This window comes from Argiope bruennichi, chromosome 2, assembly GCF_947563725.1.
Source record: "Argiope bruennichi chromosome 2, qqArgBrue1.1, whole genome shotgun sequence".
Classification (NCBI taxonomy): domain Eukaryota; kingdom Metazoa; phylum Arthropoda; class Arachnida; order Araneae; family Araneidae; genus Argiope; species Argiope bruennichi.
The window spans coordinates 34,872,992-34,896,854 of NC_079152.1; the positions used below are offsets into that span (position 1 = coordinate 34,872,992).

Genomic DNA, 23,863 nt, shown 5'->3' on the forward strand with positions numbered 1-23,863 from the left:
AGATGGATCTATCACGGTTTTGGTTGCAGTGTAGTGGTTTCTGCTCGCCTTATCGCAACCCTGAAACGAAGGATCACTGAAGAGAAGTAAGGAGAAGCTTTAGCTAAGTCCATCCTGTGATACAAACTTTGTTTCCTACAAGAGATGGAATTTTCCACGATAATATTGCTCCTCTTCATGCAGCCGGATTTTACCAATTTACTTTTGCTGAACACGAGAATGTAGTGACATGGCCTGAATCCGGAATCCATATCTGTACCGTCATCTCTACCAAAGTTTTCGCAATATATCCATAAAGAATAGTACAATATTTTTCAGAACATTATTCAACATTTGTATCATTCGATTTCCAGGCTAACCCAAACAATATTTAATACCAAAGGTAGAACTACTTTTTATTCATAAAAATTCTTATATATGTTTGTGGTCTTTCATTATTTGATATATATATATATATATATATATATATATATATATATATATATATATATATATATATATATATATATATATATAAAGAGAGAGAGAGAGAGAGAGAGAGAGAGAAAGAGAGACTTTTGAACATTTTAAAACTTAGCTTTATTCCATCCCGGGAGACATAATTTATGTACAAGCAAGAATCGACGATACATGTCAGTCCACGATACAAGAAAAGAGCAAAAGAGCGAAAAGAACCAGAAATATTTTTCCTGAGTGATTTTACCCCGTGAGATTCTGATAGGGATTCTTTGATACGTGTAGACTTAAGAAAATAAAATAAAGGTATCTTTTAAAAGAATTTGCTTAGCTTGACAGATCTTTATCCCTCCAATCGCCTCCCGTGTCAAAATGCTGAAATGCTGATTAAAGCAGTTTCACAGAGCTCGTGTAGCATTAATTAAATAAAAAAAAAGGTATAATTGGATCAAGAAAATACTTTGGAATGAAGTAAATATGAGTAAGATAAAAATTTGAAAATTAATTAAGATTTAAATTATATATATATATATATATATATATATATATATATATATATATATATATATATATATATATATATATATATATATATATATATATATATATATATATATATATATATATATATATATATATATATATATATATATATATATATATATACAGTCAGTCACAAAAATCTACATACACTGATCAAAATAAAGGTTTCTCAAAAAGCAATTAAATTTCAATTTTAAAAATCATATCACTCCTTCAGTTTTCTTTAAAAAATTTGTTTTCCATAATAAAAATATTCAGAAATAATAATTTCTAGGTAATTTTGTGATTTGTATAGTAATTATCAAGTCGCAAAAGTCTGCATACACCTGATTGGCGGACGGAAAAAAATTTGCATACGAAGTTATTTTGGAAGATTGTCTTAGTTTGAGGTTACATGTTTCGTTATCTATTCTAATATTCATTTCCCGAGATTTTTTGACATTGTAACTTCAATAAAATGAGCCAGGGAAAGGAAACATCTTTAGAACTTCGAAATATGATAGTAAGAATGAAATGTGAAAAGAAATATTATGCAGAAATTGCAAAAATTGTAAAAAAAAAAAGTCGGTCAACTGTTTAAACAATCTACAGAAATTATGTTATGTGCTTAACAAATATCGATGTGGTTGTCCAAGGAAGCTTAATGATCGTGATGCAATAACCATAGTAAGAAAAGTGAAGAAAAATCCGAAAATTAGTGCTCTAAAATTAGCGAATCAAATTGCAACAGCTAGTGGAAAGAAAGTGCATCCAGAAACTGTTCGTAGAATTCTTCGATCAGCCGGCTACAATGGTAGAGTTTCTATACGAAAGCCGTTCATTTCATCTACTAACAAACAAAAGAGACTTGATTTTGCTTCTGCACATATTGTCCAAGATTTTAATTTTTGGAAAATAGTTGTTTTTACAGATGAGAGTAAGTTCAACGTGTTCGGGAGTGATGGCCGCGGAAAAATCTGGTGGAAAAAAACAACAACAACAACAACACAGAAATGAATCCCGAGAATTTGACTCCAACTGTGAAACACGGTGGAGGCAGTGTTATGGTTTAGGGAGCAATGGAGGCCACTGGGGTGGGCAATTTAGTGTTTATCGATGGCATAATGAATCGATTTGAATACCTGAAGATTTTGCAAGACAATCTACTTCCATCGGTTCGAAAATTGGGACTTGGGAACAACTTTGTCTTCCAGCAAGACAACGACCCAAAACATACAGCTAAGATTGTTAAGGAATGGCTACTCTATAAAACACCCAAACAGCTCCATTCGCCGCCACAGTCCCCAGACCTTAATCCCATCGAACACTTTTGGGAGGAAGTTGATAGGAGAGTTCGGGAGCAATCGGTAACAAGCAAGGAAACCCTAAAGAAGGCAAGAGAGCTTGCATGGTCTCAAATTACACCTGAGACGACAAAAAATCTGGTTATGTCGATGCCAAACCGAATTCAGGCAGTTGTTACTTCAAAAGGGAGGTCTTACAAAGTATTAATGTTACATTTTTTTGACATTTAATTCTGAAAGTTTGTATTGTTCTGTCTATGTATGTAGTCTTTTGTGACTACATAATTTAATATGTTGTTAATTTTTGTTATATTAACGAATTTGTTCATAATTTTTTTGTTAGATATGAGTTATTATCCAAGATGTTAACGAAAATAAAGTTGTATATTCAAAAATATGAGTAAAGTGCTAGATCTGCGAAAATTAACGGGTGTATGTAGACTTTTGTGACTGACTGTATATATATATATATCTTATTGATTCCTGATAATGTCCGAAACTATTATCATTCAGAAAATTTTTACACTATTTCAAAAATTATTTTTTTATTATATTATTTTAAGATCATGCAAATTTTTGCTGGATTTTTTTAACGTTTTTTTTTTGCTTAATTTTTAACAATAGATTACGTTGTTGCCCTCAAGTTCAAACCATTTTCATTGCTTCATTAACTATCTAAGCGCTTGAGTATTTTCTGTCATTGAAAAATAAAGAAAGCTGATGTTTAATATATGTGTAGTTTACGAGACTGATAAAGAAAAGTGAAATTATATTACTGCGAAAATTATAAAATAAATGAACCAAACATTTACGTATTTATTAATGCTATGATATCATGAATCTGGTCTCCATTGGAAATTAAACAAAGCATTTTTATCATAATTAAAGCTATACATCTTTAATGTCAGGTGATTTTACGGTATTATGGATATCAAGTTATATATAAGAAATTTAACTAAAATTAAATAAAAGATAAAAATTAAAGTATTTGATTAACGAGGATGGCGGATTTCTTTTAGGTATTTTTACGAAATGTTTACTTATAGTGATGAAATTTTGTACTCGTATGTTTTAAAATATGTCAAATGTCTTAAAAAAACTCTCAGAATTAGAATTTATATTATCTTTTTAAATTAAAAATATATAATTTTTAAAAATTTAAGACTGTTTAATATTTTTTTCTATTATTTTTCCTCTTATTTTCATGAATGAATTGATTTGAAACAAAATTAGGTATGATTTTTTTTAATTTTACTTAAAATTTTATTGTTTAGAAATGTTTTTTGCACATGCTTTTAATTTTTATAAGAATTTTGCGCTTTTTATAAAACTAAAGTTGATTTTTAACTATCTAAAAGATTTCTACACATAAATTGCATACCCAATTTCCTTTCAATGTTAGATCAAAATCTTCATTATCAGTTTTATGAAATTTCTTCAAAGGTTAAGACACCTGGGACATTTCAAACATATTTCAATCTAATTAAAACCTGGTTTTTAAGAAAAACGTCATTCAAATGTACATTTATTCTTCTAAGTATGCGTTTTGTTTAGCACTATATATTTATAAGGTTGCTTTAGTTGAATATAAGCGCATATTTTGGTGATAAAACAATTTTTAAATAAAAGTCGTATTTCCGTAATTTTTTGAGTATTTCTCAATACATCGCTCCTTTAGAAACACGAAGAATAAATATTCTGAAACTCAACTTCACGTATATTTCTTCAAAGGATGTTTAATACCCATACACACATGGCAGAATTTAATTCCTTCATTAAATGGGAAGGCAGAACAACAACTGATATTAGAAATTAGATTCCGAGCCCAAAAAGCTTGGGAACTTACAAATTAATCTAAAATTAACTGCTACGTTTTAATTGAAACAAATTTATTTAACTTGTTCCTACCCTCCTTAGGAAGCTCTGGGAAGTTAACATTCATTTGTCCATGTGGATTCACTCAGCTTACCAATTTGATTAAGGCGCTGATTGGGAAGGCGGGAGAAGTTGCCATCCGTGATATAGAAATTTGAGAAGATAACTCTTCAGTCATATTATGTTTAACTTGGAATGGCACGGTACCGTTTCCATAGTTACCATTAAAATGTGAGCCATCTTCTGATCATCGGCGGTTCTTGTGATGTATATTGACAATACAAGATATTCTGTTTATGGACTAGCGATACGATATTTGCTGAAGAAATTCAATTTTACGGTAGCCGAAGACGCTCAGAAAGACGATTGATTATCTGCCTTCGTATTAAATTGAAAAGAAAAAAAATCTTTGATATAAGGATACTATTTACAAAGTTATACGAAGAGCACAATATTTTTGATGCTTATTGAATTTAATCACTTCCATATTTCCATTAATAAATGGATTTTATAAAGTGCCAGTTAATTATTACAGTTAATTCAGTTACGCGATTGTATTCCAATAGCGAGCTAGGAATTTTAACATCCCACTTACAACTTCTTGTTTTAAATTAGTTTTCGTCTAGAAAAGCTGAAAAAAATTGGACATACACAAGAGATTTATTTATCTTATCTCTTTTATTTTTTTATGATTTTTTTATTATTTATTGTTATGGTTATAATATCAGTTTCATTAATCTTTAACAAACTAAAATTTTGTAAGACGATTCAGTATCATAAATTTTTGAATGCATTTGATAATTTTTTAAATTAAGCCCAAAATCTAATTTTCTTAATTGAATGCGACAAAAAAAATCTTCAAAATAAAGTTGTTTCTTTAAATGTCATCTTAGTGATAAGTTAAAAACTATCAAAAATGATTTCATATGAAATTTTTATGAGAAAAACTTAATTTTATTACATTTTTTTACCAGTAAAATTATTCCAATTAAAGTATATATTTTTATTTTCTTTTACATTAAGCACACAAAAAGAAAGTATTGTAATTTTGATAAATCTCCACGTTTTAGACTTCCCTAAATGTGAAAAACAAATTCTTAGAATTATGGTTGTCTGTATGTTGACGCGATAACTGAAAAATGCGTTTAACTAGATGGATAAAATTCGATATATGGACCATTTGTTCCAAATTTGTAGATTTCTACAAATGTTTGTTAGAAATCCATTCAGACGAAGTATTTATTCGATCATCCAAGTATAAATGAACTTGATAGCCACCAAACGTAAATAGCTGGTTACACGAAATTTGATAAACAGATTTAGCATTTAAACTGCATCAAGTTTGAAAACAAATCCTTCAAAGAGTTAACCTTTTACCGATTTCTACTTTGCGATACATGTAAATGTAATAATTTAAAAACTCAGTGACTTTAATAAATGAAATTTGGTACATGATCTTGTGATTACAATTGAAGTTCAATCGATATGCGAAATAATCGGGCAAAATACATAATTGATTTTCTGATACTCGCGTATTAATCGAATGCCAAAGATTAATCGTCAAAAAGAAAATTGCCTAACATATCGCACTAGACTCACGTCAAAAATAAATATTTCATAATTATTGTTCGAGTAACTTTGCCATACAATTAGTACCTAAGTACTGGTTTTCTTTGCCATACAATTAGTACCTAAGTACTGGTTTTCTTTGCTAGACTATGAAACACACAAATCTCATATGTAGGAATTTGAAAATTAAAGTCTGCGCATTTGATGTGTTCACATTCTTGCCCACAGTCCATAATTTTTTGGGCGGGAAAAAAGGGACAGTACTTTTTTTAGAGAGTATCCAAGAAAGATTTGGGGAGTATACTCCTGATTTCTGTTGTTTCTTATGGCACTTGCCACAGACAAGCCCGTTGTTTGAAGACAGCCGATTTAACCTGAAGGCAGCGTCTCTTGTTTCAGTAGCGCCAACTAGGGCCAAGAGTACGACTTAGTTACTCACGCATCTCTCATTCGCTTGCACAACCCCTTTTTACAGGAGGGCACATTCGCATCTCTCACAGATAGAACAACGGAAGAACAACCGTGCCCAAACCAGGACTCAAACCCGGTACGCGCAGATCACGGGGAAGACGCACTACTCCTATGCTAGGACGCCGGCTCCTGATTTCTTAATATATTCATAACTTTGACATATTCAAAAGGACAGGTTTTTTCTGACAATGAATTGATAATTCTTGGATTAAAAATCTGAGCTTCTGGTTTAATTTTGGTGTGAAATTATAATAAAAATATTTGTCTTGTTTTTTATTTATATACTCTCTCTATAAGAGATCTCTGAAACAAAACTTTTTCCTTTAAATGACAATAAAAAATATAAAAGAATTTAAATACAGAAAATAAATAAGTTCTACATTTTGATTGATATATGTCTTTTGATACTCTAACTTTATATTCTGCATAAGAGATTTTTTGAAACAAAATTTTGCAGTTAACAGTTAAGATTGCCATAAAACATTAAAACGCATTTAGATACAAAACATAAATAAAAATAAACTTTGCTTTAATTTATAGTCTTTTTTCTGCAGGTAAATTACGACGAGAAGCAGCAATCACGAGTGATGGTGAATTATCTCCAATGCAATGGACTTCTTAGTCCTGAAGACCACTGTTTGGAGAGACTGTCTTGTGAATTCGGTGATCCTGCCAACGAAAAGGCGCCAGAACTCGAAAGGACAGTCACCTCCATGTAAGAAACTTGTTTATATTGTTGGGTAGATGAAGTTAGCGTAGATAAACCGTGTGTTAACTAAAGACAAAGATAACACCTTCTCATCTCAACTCGAATCTTTATTCAAGGAACTAAACATTACATCTGTTTTTATACGTAAAACGAAATAACTCAAATCTTCCAAATTTAGAAAGATACAGAAATTATAAGAACATTCTAGAATGAAAGAGAAATAAAAGAAAGTAAATCAACAACAAAGCAATTTTTAGGTAACTTGCATGCAGTCAGATACGGACTTGCGAACTGTCGCTTTCAGTTCATAGCTTTCTGCCACTGAGCCATTCAGTCCGCGTCAAGTTAAAACAAGTTTCACTAAAATAATTTTCAGAAGAAATAAGATGGTAATTTGTTATTGACAATAACTAATGATAACAAATAATTTTTGACGATGTATTTTGTTAATAAATTAAAATACTTATACTTGTTTAGATTAAACTTCATCAAATTCAAAATTTGCTGCATTTAATGCTCAATTTAAATGCTCATATTACTGCATTTCTTTCTTTCTGAAAATATTTGGTTAAACGCACTATAAAATTTCAATTTATTTTTAAAATATTGTCCATTCGTTTGTGAGCTGTTAGCGAATTACTCGGAAAAAAAAAAGGGAAAAAATAGCTTAATATCCGAATCTCGCTCTAGTGAAAGGCTTGATTCCAGCTCTTCTTGAAACGTACCGATCTTGTATTCATGAAATCGCTCACTTTCAAAAGTGGTTTCTAAACTTAAAAAGCACTTTATGCTAACTAAACTTGACGTTTCTGTCAGTTGAACACGGCACATTTTAGTTAGCTCCACCAGGTTTTGCTTTCCGTTGGAATGGTGTGAAAGTTTGGAGAGGGGGTGTCAGCTCTGGTGTCGTCCTCATCATCTGACTGCGGTTCAAAATTACGAGGTCCGTCCCAAAATAGCCCTAGAGTTACTTTAAAACGGGACATTAATATAACTAAATTATACTAAATTAAACCCCCACGTTTGGTCATTTGGCATGTTAATTTCCAAACACCTTGTGTATAAATGTTTCCATTTGTTTCAGTCTCCTTGGTCATATGCTGGGCAACGAATTCATTCCCAAACCTTTCAAGAAGCGTCTCAAAGCTGCAGCTACTCACGGAAGACACAATTCCGGCAAATGCAACAAATACTTCTGCCACTACGTCGACAATAATTGGGACTTCACCTCCACGTATCCCCAGTCTTCGGGAAATCCAGAAGATATTGATCACGGAGAGCAAGAGATTCATCCTTCACAAGGCTGATGTCACCATTATTCTTCATCCATATTCATGCTTAATATTTAAGAGATTTCGATTGAAAGTTATTTGGATCTTGTAAATTAAATCCTTCGTAGATTTTCAAAAGATGATTTATTTGAAATAATAATAACCATTTCTTGATGTTATTTAACTAAAACTTTAAAAAAAAATTAGCTGAATTCAAAATTATGCAATTAATATTGATTACAATGAAAGTGTGGCAATAGTGGATTTCCAAAGTAGTTTGGATGTTATTACCAAATTGTAGGAAAAATGTAGATGAAAATGTTTTTTTTATATATATATATTAGGTTCTTTATATGAAATGCAAATAATTCTAAGAATCTTTTTTAGAGAGAATGTAGAAAGAGATAAAAACCAATATCTAATGAACCACCACATTACATAGAGCTCAAAGACTTAATTTTTCACTACAAACACGACCTTGAAAGTTTTATATTAATATAGGCTAATTTAGTATAATTTAAGCCGATTTCTGTTTAAATGTGGGATCCAAGATGTAAAACATTATCACTGAAGATTGCTGATTGCCTCGCTTTACATAATGAATTCCTCGTTTGAGTAGGAAACCAGGTCCAACGGTGTGTAGATCTTGCACGGCTAGTTTGAACCAGCTTAATAGTGAAAAGTTTAAATACGATTAAAAAACTTGACAACTAAATTGTAAACAGGAAGAAATCTAGTATAATTGGTCCATGCTAGGTAGAGCAGAAGTACATAACAATGGGGCTAGACATAACATATATAGGTACATAACATATATGGTATATAGACGTAACATATATGGTACATAACATAGCTAGGCAATATGATTATAGAGTAAACACATTAGTAGTAGAAGGAGGATTTAGATTTTGGCCAGAATGGAGTGTAGATTAGTCATTGCAGAAAAGTTAACTAACTGAAGTGATTTTTTTTTCTTTTCCACTGTCCTCCTTTAAAAGGATCATTTGAATTATGGTTCCAGTTTTGTCACTGGCCCATGCTAGGTACAGCAGAAGAGCATAGCAATAGGGCTAAATATGATTATAGAGTAAAAATAGTAGTAGTAGGAGGGGGATTTAGATTTTGGCCGGGATGGAATGTAGATTAGTCATTGCAGAAGAGTTTAACTAACTGAAGTAAAAAAATTTTTTTCCACTGCCCTCCTTTAAAAGGATCATTTGAATCAGGGTTCCAGTTTTCTCATTGGTCCGTGCTAGGTAGAGCAGAAGAGCATAGCAATAGTGCTAAATATTATTCTAAAAGGATAATGATAGGATTTAAGTATTAGTTTGAATGGATTGTAAATTATGTTCATGATCACCTAGTAGAGTTTGATTTCGATGAAAGTCGATAATTTTTATATCGAAATTTCTCTATCTCCACATCATTTGATTATCCGCAGAGATTTATTTACGATTTGGCTGTTGCCTAAAGCCACTGGAGATTCAAGAAAATCGATCGAAAAATATTATGTCTTATTTCCAAATAATGAATTTTGCAAAACATACAGATTTTATGAATACAAAATATCAGATCAAGATTTGTCTTGTCATTTATAATTGATTAGATTCCTATTTCATTGACGTTTGCTTAGTTATTACAATCTTTATAAAAATTATCATTTGCTTAGGTATCAATTTATACGGATTTAGATCACGCGAAGTCATGAATCCTAATCAATGACTAGATAAAAGCATATATCTTTTCACTAAGTAAAATACTGAATAAATTCATTAACATATTAATATGAATCTAGATATATTTATATAAAAAGTGCCTATTAAAAAGTGTTTCTAGGACCTCAAAATGCATAAATCCACTGCTGATTATCCATTGTATTAATGATCGCTTGAATGTTATTGGAGGTTTAGAATTCGCTTTGACAAATCGTACTTCAAAATTAGATTTTTACAATCAAAGATGTAGATTTCGCGTCATGATTGATTGTTATTTGCGAAAACAGCCTATTTTTAAAAAAAGTTACTTTTTTGACACCAAAAGTTTAAAACAAAAAAATCAAAATCTAACTGCATTTATCATATAATAAATTGTTTTAGCATAAAAAATAATGAAAACTCTTTGATTAAATCTGTGACATTCGCAATTATTTTGAGCATAGATTTTATTCGTCTAATTTCAAATAACCCTAAGTCTTTTATACAATGAAAATTCAAAAACATTTTTAATCTTTTAACCTTGTTGTTCAACTATTTTAAGCATCCATATATTCGTTTTTGAAATTGTAATGACTTTCTTATAAATTATTGAATATTCATAAAATCTTTTAAGCTACCAACAATTCTTAATTGAATTCATATTTTATTTAACTTCTACGTTAATGTGATTTTTAGATGATAATAAGATGAAATTTCTTATTTTATTATATTATTTTTATTTTATATCGGCAACCATTCTGGGAAGAGCAAAAGATTGAATTTATTCTTTTGAATTCTCATCCATCATATTTTATTTTTTTTCCTAGGAATAATTTTAATTTAAAAGAAAATTGAATATATGCATATATGTCGGTACCTTTGAAGAGTTAATTTCATCGAAAATATCTGAACAGATTTCTCTATTAATAATAATTGAAGTTTATGTGAATATATTTTTAAAAGATAAAAAAAAATAATAATTTTTACTATCACTAATTACTACAGTAATTGCTTTTCTAAATATATTTTCAATGACATCTTTTATCTATAAATGATTAGAATGAACATATAAGAATTATTTCTGCTTTCATTTATACATTTTTAGTTCAACTTTATCAGTATGAACTCAGGGACAAAAACAAATATATTGCTTATAAGCATAATTGCTCTTTAGTTTATATATCAATAATTAACTATACATTATTTATTTTATTAACATTCATAGTTATTTAAGTTCATTTATCAGTAGTAATTATGTTTGTTTTGTCACATTTTACTTATAATAAACAAAAAAATTATATATTATTGATTAAAATTTTTAGAAACAGTCACGAGAATTTCTTCATTACGAATTAATGCATACAAATAGAATTAAAGGTAAAAAAATAGATAAATATGTGTTAATTTACAATGATTGATAAATAGAACAGAAAAAAATTTTTACAATGGTTTTTTTTTTCTAGAAAATTAACTCCATCCACAATAAATAATTTGTATGATTAATTATACATTTGGTTTGAATGCCATGCATTTTATATGGTTATTCATATATTTTATGTAAAATAACTTACAAAATACCTCAATTATTTTATTTTGACCTATAAATACCTCAACATTTTTCATTATTTCTTGAATATAATTTCATCATTTATTTTCATGTAATACAATGTATTTCTTTTAGTTTTCTAAGGAATGTTTATTTGGATTTTTATTTATTTATTAAGCATTTAGTATTGGAGTATTTAAGAACAATAAAATCAATAAAGTGACCTCTGATTCTGTTGTTTTGATAGATTTCAATTTAAAATTCTTAAAGAAAATTCTCAAAATATGTTTTACATTAGTTTACGAGAAAATTATCTGTGTCATCACAAAAGAAAAAAATAATTTTTACAGCAAGTTATAAGTAAACACGTTATAATTACAGTAAGACAGGGAATAAGTCAGGTGTATAAATAGGACTCCATCATTTTTAATTTAAAAAAGATTTGTTTGATATAAAAACTAAATTGATTGATTTAAAGTTATTACAATTACAATAATTTTTTATATTTACAGGATGTGTGTAAACTTGCATTAACCACCATGCTGGTCATGTTCCATATTGATATCCTCCGCCAGAATACCTGAAGATAGTAATTGCATTTTATTTTCACTTTGCATTAAGCTTAAAACGACCGTTTTGTCCCTTGAACAATTTTCAAACTATTTTGGATTTCAAATGACAATAATTATCATTATTGTAAGATCCTAACATTCTGGCATTATTTCATTTCACTTTACATCTAGATATGTTTACTTTTTTATGCTTTATAGACCCGTTTGTGATCCATCCTTAAAAACTATCCAGTGTATTTATACATAAAACTAGTTTTTGAATTATTGAGTTCATAATATAGAGGAATATTTGTACCTGCAGGTAGATAACTCTGAACCTATATACATATCTATTTTTTGACAAGAAAACCACATGACGAATTTCTTCATCCAGCTCATGGCCTTTTAACATTATTTAGTTGATAGTAGATAGGCAAAACTTCATTTTTTTCGCATCAAGAACTGAGATTCATAAAAAATTTCAATACTTTCTATTCTCCTTATGTATCATGTGTTCTCACACGCATATGTTCATATGGGAGAGAACATATGTGTGAGAATTTCAGTAAATATTATGACCTATTTTTATATATTTATATCTCTATAAATAAGTAAATATTTCAAAATGAACAAAATTCCAGCAATTTTCACTTTAACTTTTAATTACAATCAGTACGAAATTGATTTCGCTAACTTAAATTGCGTTCTGATAAAAACGAGTGCTCGAAATTGGTCTTTCTCTTAGCTAAAAAAGTCTTAATAAAGAAAGAATGCATTTCGGTTTCGATTAAAGGACAATTTTCGATGCGTGACACTCAAATTAAATCTTAAGATTATCTTTACGATAGAAGCAATGCTCTAAATAGAAAAATTAAGTTCCATTAAATGATGGCTTCCAAAATCATCCCTCATCATGGATGAAGCCTTTTTTCATTTCATTATGGGACAGGAAGAGGAGATAAATCAAATGCCATGGCAGAGAGGCAGTCGATTGCCGTTTTGGTAATTACTTTTTGCCATCCAATCAGCTGGATGACAGAAAAAGCCAATTTTACGTTTTTGTCACGCATTAGTAGACTTTATTCCTTCTCTCGTTTAATGATTTTTCTCTCCATGTTTTATCTTTTATCGAGGAAAGAGATTTCGAGAGACAGTATAGAGGAAAATAGGTCTTTCATTTACGCTAAATGATATAAAAATGATTTCTGATTGGTTTGTCATGGTTAATATAAGGCAAGATTTAATTTTTAAGGGCGTTTGAAAGATATTTAAGGTAAAGTTATTTGGCGAAACTTCTTCCTGCCTCATTTATGAAAAGCTGTGAAGGCAATTTAAAATAAGTAGTCTTCCTATAGGAATCAGCCTAAAAATTACTGTCAGGAATAAATGAATGTCCATTCTCTTAGTTCGAAAGAAATGTTTTTGAAAGATGGATGCCTGTTTATGAATACAAAAACTAAAAAATAGAACAATATATACCTCCTACATCAACGAGTGTTCCGAATTGTTTGCTTAAACTTCTTCCTGCCTCATTTATGAAAAGTTGTGAAGGCAATTTAAAATAGGTAGTCTTCCTATAGGAATCTGCCTAAAAATTACTATCAGGAATGAATGAATGTCCACTCTCTTAATTCGAAAAAAATGTTTTTGAAAGATGGGTGTCTGTTTATGAATACAAAAACTAAAAAATAGAACAATAGAACAACAATATAAACTAAAAAATCAACGAATATTCCGAGTTATTTGCTTAAATTTCTTCCTGCCTCATTTATGAAAAGTTGTGAAGGCAATTTAAAATAGGTAGTCTTCCTATAGGAATCTACCTAAAAATTACTGTCAGTAATAAATGAATGTCCATTTTTCATTCTCTTAGATGGGAAAAAATGTTTTAGAAAGATGGATGTCAGTTTATGAATACAAAAACTAAAAAATAGAACAATATATATACCCTCTACATCAACGAATATTCCGAGTTATTTGCTTAAATTTCTTCCTGCCTCATTTATGAAAATTTGTGAAGGCAATTTAAAATAGGTAGTCTTCCTATAGGAATATACCTAAAAATTACTGTCAGTAATAAATAATATCCGCTTTTCACTCTCCTAGTTCGAAAAAAATGTTTTTGAAAGATGGATGTCTGTTTATGAATACGAAAAATAAAAAAATAGAACAACATATATCCCCTACATCAACGAGTGTTTTGAGTTATTTGCTTAAACTTTTTGCCCCATTTATAAAAAGTTGTGAAGGCAATCTAAAATAGGTAGTCTTCCTATAGTAATCTACCTAAAAATTACTGTCAGTAATAAATGAATGTACTTTTCACTCTCCTAGTTCGAAAGAAATGTTTTATAAAGATGGATGTCAGTTTATGAATATGAAACTAAAAAATAGAACAACATATATCCCTACATCAACGAGTGTTTCGAGTTATTTACTTAAACTTCTTCCTGCCTCATTTATAAAAAGTTGTGAAGGCAATCTAAAATAGGTAATCTTCCTACAGGAATCTACCTAAAAATTAGTGTCAGGAATAAATGAATGTCCATTTTTCATTTTCTTAGAAGGGAAAAAAATGTTGTATAAAGATGGATTTCAGCTTGCGAATACGAAAACTAAAAAATAGAGCACATAGTAAAGCAACATATACCATTATGAACAACAAATATGTATTGATCGGTAAAAAGTCCTTACATCACACAATACGTCACACTTAATCACAGCAGCATACGCAACTTATTCATGAGTTTTAATTTGTATAATAATATAATGTATTTGATTTTTTTACTTCATTACACGTTTACCATTGGTGCATAACATTGTGAAATGAATGATAAGCATTAAATAAAATATTAAACTGTATGAGCACGAATAATTCTTTGAAATGTGTTAAAATATATCCCTACATGCATAAAAAAGCAAAGCAGATGGTGGGAAATTTTTAACTCACTTAGCTCTGAAGAGTTATTCAAATCTACAGTGGCTCCCAAAATTGAGTATACACTTTACTCTTTCTTCTTTAATTTTATTCTTTTTGATCTTAACATTCCTATTTATGGCCAATATTTAAAAGAACGACAAAATATACATTAACAAAAGTATTAGGCTAAAAAACAAAACGGTGGAATCAATAATATTTTTATTACAGTAATTTTTATGTCAAAGTTACAAATTTCAAAGTCCAAAATTGAGTATACATTTAGCAAAATCTGTCAACAAAAAGAGAAAAAGATAAATTAATATTTTGTTGCATATCCTTTTGCATTTAGAACAGTTTGTAAACGATGTGGCATTGAGTGGACAAGTGTTTGAGTTTTTCGCCTGATATTTTCGACCATTCTTCTTGTAATACTCTTCTTAAGTGTTCCTTGCTCCTATTATCGTGCTTTTGAACTGATTTTCTAATTGTGCCCACACATTTTCAATCACATTGAGATCTGGAGATTGTGGAGGGGTGTGCAATTGCATTTTACAAGTATACAACAACCATAACTTAGCCATTTTAGCTGTATGTTTCGGGTCCTTATTTTGTTGAAACAGAAAACTTGACCCTAAACCCAAATTCTGGACACTTTGTTTTAAATTGTTCTTCAACATATCCAAATATTTAATTTTTGTCCATGATTCCATCAATGAAAACTAAATTTCCCACTCCTTTTGCAGACATACAGCCCCATACAAGAAGTGAACCCCCTCCATGCTTGACAGAAGGATTGGTGTTTTTAGGAAGAAGTTCAGAATTGGGGCTTTCTCCAAACATAACATCGACCATCACTACCAAAAACATTGAACTTATTTTTTTCACAGAATATTACTTGATTCCAGAAGTCAGGAGGCTTTGAAATATGACTTTTAACAAATGAAATTCTTTTCCCTCGATTTACTTTGGAAATGAATGGTTTTGTTCTGGCTACGCGACCATTATAATTTGCTTTTCGGATTTACTCTTCGAATTGTTTCTGCAGAAATACACTTTCCAATTGTTCTTGAAGTAGATGTAGCAATTTTTGTAGCATTCGCTTTAGGATTGTTTGCTACCTCTTGAATAACTCTTCTCTTGATCGTGGCACTGAGGATTTCTTTTCTTCCTCTTCCAAGTTTATTATCAATTTGTCCATACATTTTATACTTCGGGGTAATTTTTTGAACTCATCCGTGACTGCGTTGAATTTTCCTTGCAATGTCTCGTAGAGATTTACCATCTTCAGACAATTGAATAACAAATTTCCGAATTTCAACATTTGTTTCATTTTTGGAGCTCATTATGATAACCAAAACGTTTGTTTTCGCTTGGAAATCAATGATTACGAATTAAAGTAACAAAACTATTTTACTTATTCATTTGGAAATAAATAACGGTAGTCAAATCACATATTTTAAAAAGTGTATACTCAATTTTGTGACTTTGGAATTTGCAACTTAGTCATAAAAATTACTGTAATAAAAATATTATTGATTCTTCGTTTTGTTTTTTTAGCCTAATACTTTTGTTAATGTATACTTTGTTGTTCTTATAAATATTAGCCATAAATAGGAATGTTAAGATCAAAAAGAATAAAATTAAAGAAGAAAGAGTAAAGTGTATACTCAATTTTGGGAGCCACTATTTGTCTAATTTCCATGTTTGAACAAGAGTGTGCAAATGCCACCTGTAGAATAAACGTTATGGGGTGGATATTGCAAGTTACATTTCCCCATTTGAACCGTACAATTTAAAATTACTTCTTCGGTATCACTTATTCAATTAGTTATTACAAGTATTAAATAAAAATAATTCGGGTTAATTCTTTCTACCTATACAGAACCATCCTAATCATAGCACATGCATGTTTCCCGAAATACTTCGCAAATGATGGTTTTATTTTCTAGCAATACTAAGAGTATTTGATGTCTGTGTAATGATATATACATGTAATTAGCTGCCAACAGAGTGGGCTGTAAGGAAGATTAAGTAAAGAAGAAGTTTCGGAAAAGATACAGAAATTTACCGGATTTAATTGGTTCTCTCTGATAACATCATTACATTTCTGTTTTTCCTGGATGTTCTTACCAAAGACACAAACGCCCTTTTCTTGCTATTTGGCGACTAAGGTCTTCGTCTTCCTAAATCTTCTGTGGAGTGCAGTGCTTTTAGAAAGGGAAGGTATATATTATCTTATGGAGAGCACTTGCCCATATCTGTGCATCTTTTAGGCAAATCTTGAAAATGATTTTTTTTTTTTTGCTTTCTTTTAAACTTATCTATATATATATTTTTACCTATTCTGACTCACATTTTGCTCTATCATTAAATAATAAGTTTATTTACTTGCCAACAGTGTTATAGAATCGTCAAGTAGTGTTGTTGGAAAATATAAAATTTAGGCACTGGTAGTTTGAATAATGTATGCATTTTGCTTTCCGTAATATATATATTTATATTATCAATATTGAGAATATTTGTGTCTATGCAACGATACAGACATGTAACTGAATTCATTAGTGAGAGATTAGCACATCATTTCACGACAGATATTACGTAGAACAACCGTGTTGTCACATGCTGGATTGGCATGCATCGTCTGTGTTGAGCGCTTATTTGCAGAATGTCCTTATGCCCTTATATCTACACGAAAGAAATTTTGGTCGGATAGCGTTGTAGAATACGACTCCGTAAGATTTCGGTAAGTGCCTGGGCAATTTTCATCAACGATATTTTGCCTTGGGCCAAAATTAGGAAGTAGAAGTGCACAGAACGATATAGACGAGCTGGTGAAGAAATTGCCAGAAGCCGAAGAGTTTATGGAGCTTCAAACCATTTTCTATGTCACGACAAAAAGTTGCAGGAGAAATTTGGAAGAAATAGTAGATTCAACAGAATGACAACTTTTAGGTGAAATAAGGGAGATGCTGAAAGCACAAGAAATTATTGCATCGTATATTGAGAAGCATCATCCTGATAAAGCAATAGATATGCACGCTACAAATTCTTCTAACCCAAGTGCTATGTGTAATTCAACAAATTTTAAAGCGTAGTTACAAAGAAATATCTTTAGACAATTTTCTTGTAGCTAAAAGTCAAAAATTATAAATTTATTTGAATGTATTTTTTCAGTGGAACGGATTGTCTTAGTTTACATGGATTCCTATTGAAAAAAACATTATTTTGCTTAACGAATGTTTCGCTTTACGAGTAAGATTCAGAAAGGAATTATGTTTGTAAAGCTAGGTTCCACTATATTTACATTTTTGTACTCTTATAATTACTGCATAACATGATTTCAAGAATGATAAATTTAAAAAAATACTACATAACATGATTTCAAAAAAGATAAATTACAAAGTTAATACACAACATGATTTCAAGAATGATAAACTTCGAAGTTAATACATAACATGATTTCAAGGATGATAAACTTAAAAAGTTAATACGCAACATGATTTCAAGAATGATAAATTTACAAAGTTTAAATTAAAGCGGATCATTGTGCAGCGTTGGCTTAAATCGAAAGAAATAAGAATTTACATTTTTCATCTCAAGAGGAGTTATTAATAGAATGTCCGCAGGGAAACAAAGCCGCATGAAAGTCGAGAAGATATCGATCGTATTAAATGCGAAAACCCATAAAAATTAATTTATCAATTACTTGAAATTCTTTTGACTAATACACCAGAAAGATGGATATTGAGTCGAATTAAAATCAAGCAATATCTGAATACTGCTTTGCAAAAGAATTTAAATAGATAATTCTATTTAACGACATCATATCTTTAAACAAAAGTGGCTAAAACACTGACATCAAAATGAAACAGAATCAAAAATATTTTGTAGCAACAAAAATCGCTTAGAAGACAAAATTTAAACCTCGGCAATTCTAAAATCGTGCAGTTTGTTTAATTATTAATTGTACTGTTTAATAACTGATTAATTGTATTGTATTAAGGTGTTTCCAGCCCAGGTGTTAGTAAAAATTAGTTCGACCATTAATTAACCATTTCTTTCAGAATTTTCGTTATTATATAGATAAAGAGAAATACTGCCCATGGTTTTATGAAATCCATTACGCTATGAAAATATGATAAAACTCCATCGAGGACATCGAAAATCCAATCGAAAATATCGAGAATCCAAAAGAAGCTTTAGAAAACAATTAAGGCAACCACATTTCAGAACATTTGAGGAACATTTTCAGAATAATGAAGGCAACCACATCGAACATTTCAGGAAAATGACTGTATTGTCATATTTTGCAACAGAGCAATGTATAACAAACTCATTTATGTATATGTCAGATAATGGATAGAAAACTGCAGATCCTTTTAGATAACTCGCCTAGGATTTTTTTTTCTAAATTTAAACTTTATTTCACTATTATTATAAGCGTATACAAGAACCAAAAAAAGGACTTGCGTGACTTTGTTTAATAATTTCTCAAACAAATATCTCATAGCAATGCGGATTGAAAGCAAAAACTGTCACAATTTGTTATTTTCTGCAGTAGCAAGGCCAACGAACTCGCAGCTATACTTTGTGAAGATATTGAAACCAAATTAAACGAAGCGAAAAACATAAAGCATTTGAATTACCAGCTTAATCAGAAATAACTACATTGATGCCGTATTTAAGCAAAGTGAAAATCGAAACGATAGAAATGTTGTAAAGATAGAAATTCAATCAAACGCTGGCGATGTTGCAATGATTGAAACGAACTGAATAGTAGAAGCTGAATTGCAGAAATAGAATCAAATAGTGGAGCAAATCGAATCGATCTTAAATGATTGCATTAAAGCATTGAATGATTGAATTTCGAGGCAAAAGAAATCATAAACGTTGGAAAAATTTATTCACGTATATGCATTCTGGAGAAGGAAGAGAGAAGAGGAAGAGTGCATGTCTAGATGGTCTTAATTTAAATTAAAAATAAATATTTCCTTTCAGCTTAGTAGAATTACCACTAATAGAGATAGACATTTTATGGTGACAGAAACAATAAAGTCAGACAGATTACAAACTTTTATAATCAGAATGCTCCTGAAAAAAATTTTGAAATAATAAATACTCAATACAAAGGGAAAAATGAATTGAAAATTGACATATCTATCTATCTATATATATATATATATATATATATATATATATATATATATATATATATATATATAAACTTAATATATAATTTTCCTTTCTGAAATTATAAAAAAAAGAGATTATTTCATGAAAAACCTTAAAAAGGAGAGGAAAAAAATATTTTATAATAAATTTAAACTTATCAGTAAAAAGAAAAGCACAATATTTTTCTGCAAGGCTGATACATATTTCAAATTTCCAAAAAGGCAATTCAGCTGAAAAGTGAGCGTTTCGGGAGACTTTTTGAGCTGCCCATCGTTTTTAAGAGTGGAAATAATATCAAAAATGTATTTTTATAAGCCTACTTCCTAGCAACTGAGGCTGTACTGGCCTGGTGGTTAGGTATCTTGTAAGCTGGTCTAGTGCAAGTTAAATCTCTCGGGGCCAAACGCCACCCCACCGATGTGGCATGGAAGTTTGAAGGGGGGAGGCCAGCTCAAGTGTCATCCTCGTCATCTCACCCCGATTATTCTTGCAGATACAATTGACCATCTGTAAGACGTATTTGCGAAGCATATATAACTGCTGGGAAAGGCTTCGATACTTTTAATAGAAGTCCCCCCCCTTCACACGCCTCTTCTGATTACTATTTTCTAAAACTTTAACAATATATTCATATGACAATCGAAATGTCAATTTAGAAGAGGAATTTCTTTCATCCCTGCTTTTACTTATAGTTAGTTTTCCTTGTAAAGATCAAAATACAGCGAAAGCCCTTTTTTGTAAACATTTCATTATGTACAAGATAAAACAGAGACAGGGTGGCGACGTAAATAGTGGATCTCTAAAGAAGTCCTTTGCCCTGAGAGGAATAGTCTCGGGAACAAGGAATATATTGGATTGTCTTCATCTGCAGTTTATCTTTAAATGACTGACACCCACTTTGTGATATCTTTTTCTCTAATATGAATAAAGCAAAATGAAACGGTGAATGGAATGTTTGGATTTTTTTAGACATTCCACAATGTTATCCCTTTTTTAATTTTTTTTAACAAATCTTTGAAAATAAAAATAAAGTAAAAAGAAAACATGTAGATCTTCTAAGAAGCAACGGTAATTGTTGACATCGTATCCATTAGAAACATCAGTTACTTTTTTAAACGGAGCTTCGATGGTGATTTCTAAAGACAGGAAAAAAAAATGCAATATATTTTATTTTGGGAAAAATTATTGCTTTATGTTTTAATATTAGTTAAATAAAAGTTGATTCCAGAAAGCTTTTTAATGGAAAAAGTATCGTTGAAGATATTGCTTAAATAAGGATCTGAAAAATAAACATGCGAAAAATGAATGATTTAAAAACTTAGATTCGAGATATGCTTATTTTTATGAATATATTTGAATTATGAAATGAGACCAGTTTATTCTAAAATTAGAAGTCATTTTTTGAGTTTCAGCATACCTTCAATATATTTTTTTTTTAATAAGAGTATTTACTTTTAAGAACTTTTCCTCCGAACGATTTCATGCTTGATTGTACTCAAAAATAAATTTTTTTTGCTCATTTTTATGCAATCATTTCTCTCAATATGATAAATACAAATATTTTATTAACAATTCCTTATTTCAACGTCATTTTAACTAGACACCTTTATACCTAAGTCATTAAAAGAAGCATTTGGAATTATTTAATTTTTGTATTAAGTAACTAAATGAAGAAGATAATACACGTATTTTGCATCCCGATTACTTATAATATTAAATAGGCTTTTGAATATTTCAGATATCAATTCATTCACCAAATTAAGATATTCTTGAAAAAAACCTTTAAATGTGTGTAACAAACTGTTACATGATGCATATTTACTCTTTGTCACCAGATTTGTGCCTGTAATATTTTATTATCTTGAAATAGTTATAATTTAATAAATAAGGTTGCAATAATAATAATATTTTATAATTTTTAACTGTTGTTATAATAATAATAATAATGTTTTAAATTTTTTAACTGTTGTAATAATAATAATGTTTTAAAATTCTTAAGTGTTGTTGTAATAATAATAATAATAATGTTTTGAAATTCTTAAGTGTTGTTGTAATAATAATAATAATGTTTTAAAATTTTTAACTGTTGTAATAATAATAATAATAATGTTTTAAAATTTTTAACTGTTGTTGTAATAATAATAATAATGTTTTAAAATGTTTAACTGTTGTAATAATAATGATAATGTTTTAAAATTTTTAATTGTTGTAATAATAATAATGTTTTAAATGTTTTAATAGTTCCATTTATACCTTACGCTTACTCCACGAATTAATTTTCCTTATTATCAGTTTATAACAAAGTAAATCGTCTTAGAATTCTTATATTGCAAGAGAATTATTTTATTGTTCTAGTGTTTGCCAAAGTTGTTATTAGATTGATATAAATCACTTACCAGGTTTTATTCAAGGAGTTATTGTAGTGAAATAAAATATAATATATAAACTGTATTTGTTTCTATTTATCTGTTATGACTATATGTCCATTTCTGCATACAATATTATTGAAGCAGTTATTTGGTTTCCTAAATATTCTTATAACTAAGTGAATGTAATGAAACCGGTGAAAGGCTGTCCAATTACATTAGATAAGGTGTTAATATCATCTTAACATTTTCTCACACATGAAATCTCTATTTTTGCAAAAAGTTTTAACATCTGAATATGGAATTTTTTTAATTGACTTGTCTGCGATCCTAGGCAACTGCCTAAATTGTCTAATTGGAAATCAGTCACTGTATATAAGGTTTACTGATTTGGGATGATATTTCATTTAGAAGTGTTTCTAGCTCTTTTAGCAATTGTCGTCCAATTGTTGGGGAAGCATAATTGATATGAGGCGGACGTTTAGTTTTATGTAACAAGTAATTTATTTTTACTTGACAATTTGCATTGGGAACTAATGATAAGGTAGAGTTCATTATATATAGTACGAACATTATTTGTATAAATCTTTTTCAGTATTTTTAAGTACTTGTGTAAATACACTAGGGTAACAGATAGATGATTAACAGATAAGTGAAAGATGAGTACTATTTTGTAATATTCAACTGTTTCACCCACATCGCAAAACATACCTTCAAGGAAATAAAAATATATTTCTAAATTTTCTCATTTAAACATCCTTTGCGAGAAGTTGAGATCTGGAAAATTTGATTATTAGAAATCTTAAATTAGTGAAAACTGAAGTCATTATTTTTATCGTTATTTGCAAAAATACAATTTACTGCAATGTGCTAAGCAATTTAAATCAATTATATGAATTAATTTTATAAAAAAATATTCATATTTCAAGCCCTCACTAGATGGCAGCAGGAACTCACTGCATCTAAATAATTGGCGCGTTTAAATTACGTAGTAGAAACGAGATGAAATTTGAGCTGCCATCTATTATCAATTTATAAGACTATTATCACAATTAAAATATGTAAAGTTTGAATTTTTTTATATTTCGGAATTTTAAAAAAAAATTCGTCGTTATATAAATGTTTCAAATGTCATAATTTTGAATTTGTTTCCCTTAAAACTGAAATAAAATAAATATAGATGTATTTTCCTGTAATTATTGCATTGTTTTTTTTTCTGGACAAATCTACATTGACTGCAAATTGTATCGAAAAGGTAGAATACATTGGTGTAGCAAAAGCCTGTTGGGGATAAAGGTGGTGCGGTGATGACAATTATTTAGTATTATCAAAGTGAGAAAAAAAATCTCTTTTTTTTCTCACTTTGATAATACTACAAGCTGAAAGTAAAAAAATGTGAGTCTCCCTTCCCCCGTCCGGTTAAAGAGGAAACAAATT

The 23,863-nt window shown here is 29.5% G+C and overlaps 1 protein-coding gene across 2 annotated transcripts in view; it reads left to right on the forward strand.

Annotated features, from left to right (window-relative positions):
* LOC129989523 (uncharacterized) overlaps positions 1 to 10,832 on the forward strand; it is a 42,065-nt gene extending 31,233 nt beyond the window's left edge. For both annotated transcript variants that reach the window (XM_056098081.1, XM_056098082.1), the window contains exons 4-5: positions 6,752 to 6,912; positions 7,991 to 10,832. In XM_056098081.1, coding sequence (XP_055954056.1) covers positions 6,752 to 6,912; positions 7,991 to 8,213 — 384 coding nt within the window. In that variant the 3' untranslated portion in view covers positions 8,214 to 10,832. The remainder of the gene's footprint in view (positions 1 to 6,751; positions 6,913 to 7,990) is intronic.
* Positions 10,833 to 23,863: the final 13,031 nt, after the last annotated feature.